A 6,375-nucleotide genomic window follows, 5' to 3' on the forward strand; every position below is an offset into this window, starting at 1 on the left:
GGAAGCTTCTAAGATCTCATTTAACTCTGTGAAGAAGTGTGAGATAGTTAAATTTTAATTTTTCCCAAATTACACAGGTCACTGTAAAACAGAGAGTTCAGATAAATTGCCCAAATCTACAGTACCTGTTGTGTTTCAGAAATTACGTAGGTTGAGGTTTTTTTTTTTGAGGTCAGCTCAGAAAAAATAACTGACACTCTCAACAATCCTATTGAAATAATCTATTTATGAGGGCCTAGCTTCACCATATATAAAATTTCCCCCATGCCAATTGAACAAATATGATGAGACCCGAAATGTGCCAATACACATTGCTACAGAACTCAGAAAAGGAGGGTGAGAATGATTGCATCACTTAAAGAATATAGTCAATGTCACTGAATTGTACACTTAGAAATTGATAAATTGGTGTGTGTTCTGCTGTATATATTCTCAACAACAGGAAAAATTAAAAAATTATAAAAAGGGGGTGGGCAGGACATTAACATATGGTCCAGGTCTTCAAGTGACACGAAACTGAAAATAAAATGTCAAGGAGTTCTGAAAGACATAAATTCTGAGTTGAATTTTGATAGATAAATGAGTATTAATTGATAAATTTTGGAAATGGTAATGATGAAGAACTATATTGTAGATAGTGGTGATGTTTGTGATAATGGAAATGATACATTTGTGTGGTTCTGTCTCTTGTCTTTCTCACCAGATATTCACAATAAGCTCTTATTTCTCCATTAAGATGAACACTCTTCCTGGATATATTAGTAAAAGTTTTTTTGTTTTTTTTTTAATTTTCAAGTTGTCATTGGTATCTCAAGAAACATCTTCCTTCTTGTCATCCACACAAGCACATTATTTCTAGATCACAGGCCAAAGCCCACAGATTTGACCATTGGTCTCTTGGCCCTCACCCACATAGTGATGATCGTCACCACGGTGATAATGGTGTCTCTAGACATATTAGACATATTAGGGTCACACAATGTTCAGGTTGACTTAACGTGTAAGGCCATGCCCTACTTGAAGACAGTGATGAGGGACCTCTCCATCTGCACTATCTGCATGCTGAGTGTGCTCCAAGCCATCACCATCTGCCCCAGCAACTCCTGGTTAGCAAAGTTCAAACATCAACCCTTTCATTACATCCTATGTTTATTTCTTCTCTTTTTTGTTCTCAACTTGCCCCTAAGTGGCATCATCATTATCTATACATCTGCCGTCCCTAATGGAACCAAGGAAAATATTTTGGTTTTCACTGAACACTGTGCTCTTTGGCCCATGAGATAGAGTTACATGTGCCTGTTTCTCACAATGAAAACATTCATAGATGGCTTCTTTATAGGAATCATGCTCATCTCCAGTGGCTACATGGTGATTTTATTGTGCAGGCATAAAAGGCGGTCAAAATACCTCCACAGCATCTCTATCTCCCCAATAGCATCTCCAGAGACAAGAGCCACCCAGACTCTCCTGATATTCTTGATATTATTTGTGGTCATTAACTGGTTTGAGTTTCTTGTTTCTTTGGACATTATCTTGGCACTTACTTTGGATAAATGATCCAGTTTCAATATGTTTTCGGATACTCATGGTCAATGGCTACTCTTCAATTAAAAAAAAATTAGTTCTGTTATATTAGTCAGTTCTAATAAGCGTATAATCAAGGTTTACTTTACTTTATGTTGGAATAACATTACTCAGCCCTGGAAGCGCAGTGGGTAAGTGCTCAGCTCCTAACTGATGGCTTGGTGATTGGAATTCACCAGCCGCTCCAGGTAGAACTATGTTACAGTCTACTTGAGTGCAGATTTATGGCCTTGAAAACCCTGTGGAGGACAATTCTACTCTGTCTTCTAGGATCTCTGTGAGTTGGAATTGAACCCATGGAAAGTGGTTTGGTTTGTTTTTTTGGGAAGAACATTTCATGTTTAGTGCTTCAATGATAGAGATTTCCAAAAAAGTACATCATACTGGCATGAAACATTAACATATGGCCCAAGTTTTGCTTTTGAATTAACTCTAAAATATAGATTTGTATACCTTTCGTTGTGCCTGAGTAAACATGATTTATAGGGATGGAAATAATATCATAGAAAATCTACTCAGTAACCATGTTGATTAAGTGTTTTTATATATTTGTAGATTATATTGTGTCTTAGTTCTTTCACTGGTGTAAAATATTACTAGGAACTTGCTGATTTAAAATGAAATGATTTTCTTGCAATTCTGTATGTGTAAGTCCAACACTGCTCTCACTGGGCTAGAATGGATTTGTCAGCAGGGATGATTTCTTGGCCTGAGGCTCCAGGGAAGAATCCATTTTCTTGCCTTTTCCTTCTTGTAGAGACGACTTGCATTCCTTGGCTTGTGTCCCTTTTCTCTACCTTAAAGTTCATGATTTTTGCATCCCTCTGACCATTCTTCCTGTATAACATCTCACCCTTTGATCCTAAATGGGAAAGATTCTCTGCTTTTCAAGGTTCATGTGGACAATTTAGACCCATCTGAATAACCCAGAATAAGCTCCCCATCTCAAAATCCTTAAACTTCGTTACATACACAAAGTGCCTTAGGGTGTGGACATGTTTGGGGGACAATCACTGTTTTTAATGAGGTTTTATTTGAGTTATTTTGTCTCAAGTTGTGTGTATGTGAAATTGATTTTCTCGTTATGTAAATATATTTTGTTTGGTCTTAAGAAGCAAGTTAAGTGTAACTCCCCCTGCTTTTGGAAGCATAAATGCCATGGATTCTAGCCATAAGTGTCGGGTTTGATAAAGTGTTTCCAGCCAAACAGATATTAATGTGCTGTGAGTTGACCAGGAGTTCATGTGCAATGAAGTATTCTTTTCTGCCTTCTAGTTTTTAGGTGCCACTGTTGGCCTTGGTCATTCGTCATTTTTTTTTTTTTATATTGCTAAATGTGAATATATTTTCATTAATTGCTTGCAATTTGATGAGTTTTACAAATAGAAAATTTTCATGTGTTTTACCAGTTATGAATTTTAAACTACTACCTTTATGACTATTGTTTCCCTCTTTGTAGCCTCTCTTCTGAAATTCTATTTAGATATTTGGTACTCCTTCTCAGCAAAATCTCCATATTGCCCTGATGGCACCGTGGTTGAAGGGCTCGGCTGCTAACTGAAATGTTGGTGGTTTGAATTCATCAGCCTCTCCATGGGAGAAAGATGTGGCAGACTGCTTCCATAAAGATTGCAGTCTAGGAAACCCTATGGGGCAATTCTACTCTGTCCTATGAGTCAAAACCAACACCATAGCAAAAAGTTTGGGTTTGAGCTTCTCAGAGTGACCTCCATATTGTTCACCGTCCCTATAAATATTTCCCATTCCCATTTTTCCGTATTAAAAACTGGGTAGTTTTTTCATCTCATTCTTCAAATCTGATAATTCCTTCAAATATAATAATCTAATATTACCTGAGCTACTGAGGTCTCTATTTATTCTCCTTTGTATTTATTATCATCCTCTCTCACTAAATTATAAGCTCCATGAGGTCATTCATTTTTCATTTTCTGTTTTATCCTTCAACACTTGATGAGTTTCAGAGTATATAATCAATGAATAAATAGTTATGAAATACATGAATGAAAATGAATACATCTGATAATATGGCCTAATGATTGAAATAAACTCTGTCCTTGTATATTAGTGTTCGCTATTTTTTTTTTTTAATATATGAAACCACTCAAAATAGAGGCTTACGCAATCATTTCTGTTTTGCTGATACATTTATGGGTCAGCTGGGCAGTTCTGCTGATCTGAACCAGGGACAAACTTGGCAGATCTGGGCTTGGTTCACTCCTGTATCACTCATTAGCTGGAGTTTCTGTGGGCCTGGCTATTCTAAGATGGTTTCAATCAGATGTCTGGCAGTATCCTAGCTGTCAACCTACTGAAGCAACAGGTGTCAGTGGGGTGTGTAGCCCAGACTCATTCTTATGGGAATATTAATATTTGGAGAGACATAGAGATATAGGAAGAATGTTGAGGTCTTAGCTCAGAACTAATGCAATATTGCTTCAGTTGCTACATTATATTATATTAACCAATGCAAATCAAAAGGCCATCCCACACACCATGGGTGAAAGAATACATTCTATCTTGATGAAAGGGTAAAGATCAGGGACGGGGAAATTTGTTTTCATTTTCTCCTATTGCCCATACCTGGTAATTCAAGTGAGGATAGTCAGCATGCACACAAACAGACGCCAGTAGAGTTGAAGTCATATTCAGACATAAACTTCACTAATCTTAGTTTTATAAAATTGATTTTTTAACCAAACACTATTAAAGATTATAAAATTTTATATATTTTTATGTAGTAGGTACTATGTGAATCTAGAGCACTTCTTTTCTTTCCTAAATTCATGCAATGATTTTTTTTCAATTTCAATTACTAAGTTTTTAATTTTTAGGATTTATGCATCTAGATGAAATCTATCTAGTCATTTCACAAAGCTTTGGTCCCCTTTTATTTCCCATATGTTTTGGAGGCTCTTTTAATCCATAGTAGCAGAGTACAAACTGCTAGCGCGACCCAGGATTCTTATAAGATGGTGAGAATCACCATATAAAATGAACAAAAACTAAATCAATATGAGAGGCATTAACACTTGAGTTCTTTGCCTTTAAGAAGTAATGATATTATATATATGCAGTTGGGTGTACCCTAGTAAACAACTGCTCACATTTTTACTACGGCTGACTAATAAGATATTCTCAGTTTATGACCAGGAAATGCTGAATGTGCAAATACGCATGTGTGTACTTTGAATCAAGTATATGGCGAGTTTATTTATCTGCATGGTATTTATCTGCTATGTCAGTTCATTGTGACAAATGTAAGGAAATCCCTATAGCAAGCTAGTATCTGAAAGTTGATAATTTGATATTTACCAGAAATTATTCTCTTTCTCTGTGAAGCTAAGCAAAGTTCACTTGCTATAACTTTTTCTTCCGTTCTGACATGTTTCTTAATAGTGTGGTTATTATATTTCTTCAAGCTTTGAGAAAATATAAAGAAAACTTTTGCTTATTAATTTTTTCCTTAAATGGTCTCTCTATGCCCATGACTGAAGACCTAATTTATTTTAGAGTTTTTGCTAAGGAAAGAAACAGAAAAAGAGAAAAATATGGGAGTTGCATGCAATTTATGAGTACTGCAAAGAACATTCTTGTCCTCAAAGGAGAAACTTCCATCACTTCATGCTTGCCATCTTTATCTGTTGCCTTCGCATTCCGTTTTATATAATATCTTTTCACATTCTCAGCTATCTCAAGATCCATCTCTTTGTCTTATACACTATTTGAAATCCCACTCTGTAGTCAGGACACAGATTTGGATAAATTATTTCCCCAGGGAGCTCAAGTGTAATAAATCATTGTTAGAAACATAGTGATATCTTTAGTAAATACTATCAATGAATAAAAAAAAAAGGCATAGACAATTTAATTCAAATAAGGCTAAGTATTGAGTCATGTGGGCATCACAGAGAAGGATACCATCTCTATCATCTTCAGCATCTTTGTTTATCATTTTAAGTCTGAAAAGTCTAGTAGCTCTCATTGTTCAAGCAGCACTTCAGAGACTAGAAAATTCCACCTATCTGGAATGTAAACGTGTATGTTTCTGCCATCTCAGACACATTCAAGATTATCTGTGCTACTGAAATCTATTCAAAAACACACACAGAGAGAATGAATCTCCGTCTTCCTGTAATCAAGAGAGGCTCTGAAGAGATGAGATCCAAAGAGAATCTCTAGCCAAATGACTCAATATCCTCAAGCATGATTGGATAATAGGCACATTACACCTTGGATATAATGTATAATATCTTTATATTGATTTTCCTTGAGGGAATAATTAAGTGGTAGGATGGGGAGGGTGCTACTCTTAACTCATTGAACTTAGCGATTAGACCAATATCAAGATGGGAGTGTAACTGTCCCTTATGGAACTATAATTAACATTTCTCTGCTGACATTATTCAGTTTTCACATTATCTCTGGTCATTTGGATATCCTCTTTTGTAAAGTGACTATTCAATTCATTTGCACATTTTATTTGTCATTTTTTCCTTATATTTTTAGAAATATGTTTCATAGCTTGAGTACAAATTGAATTGTGTATATATATATATATGACAAATATCTTCCATCACTTTTTCAGTATGCTTCTCAAGACTCTTTCAAAGAACTTCTGTGGATGAATTTCATGATGAATTTTGATGAATTTAAGCATTTCTTAAATTTAACAAATTTCCACTTCTAGATTAGTTCATTTTTTCTATTTGACTATTCCTGCACATAAAAGTTACTATCATGACGTAGATAACTATGTTGTTGTTGTTGCTA

General features: G+C 35.3%; 1 protein-coding gene across 1 annotated transcript; it reads left to right on the plus strand.

Annotated features, from left to right (window-relative positions):
• The first annotated feature begins 371 nt into the window (after positions 1–371).
• On the plus strand, positions 372–1,636 carry LOC135231340 (putative vomeronasal receptor-like protein 4). The gene is made up of 2 exons (XM_064285200.1): positions 372–1,283; positions 1,510–1,636. Exons 1-2 carry the CDS (start codon positions 919–921, stop codon positions 1,634–1,636), a joined length of 492 nt encoding a protein of 163 aa, XP_064141270.1. The 5' UTR covers positions 372–918.
• The last annotated feature ends 4,739 nt before the right edge of the window (positions 1,637–6,375 follow it).

This window comes from Loxodonta africana, chromosome 4 (assembly GCF_030014295.1).
Source record: "Loxodonta africana isolate mLoxAfr1 chromosome 4, mLoxAfr1.hap2, whole genome shotgun sequence".
NCBI classification, from domain to species: Eukaryota; Metazoa; Chordata; class Mammalia; order Proboscidea; family Elephantidae; genus Loxodonta; species Loxodonta africana.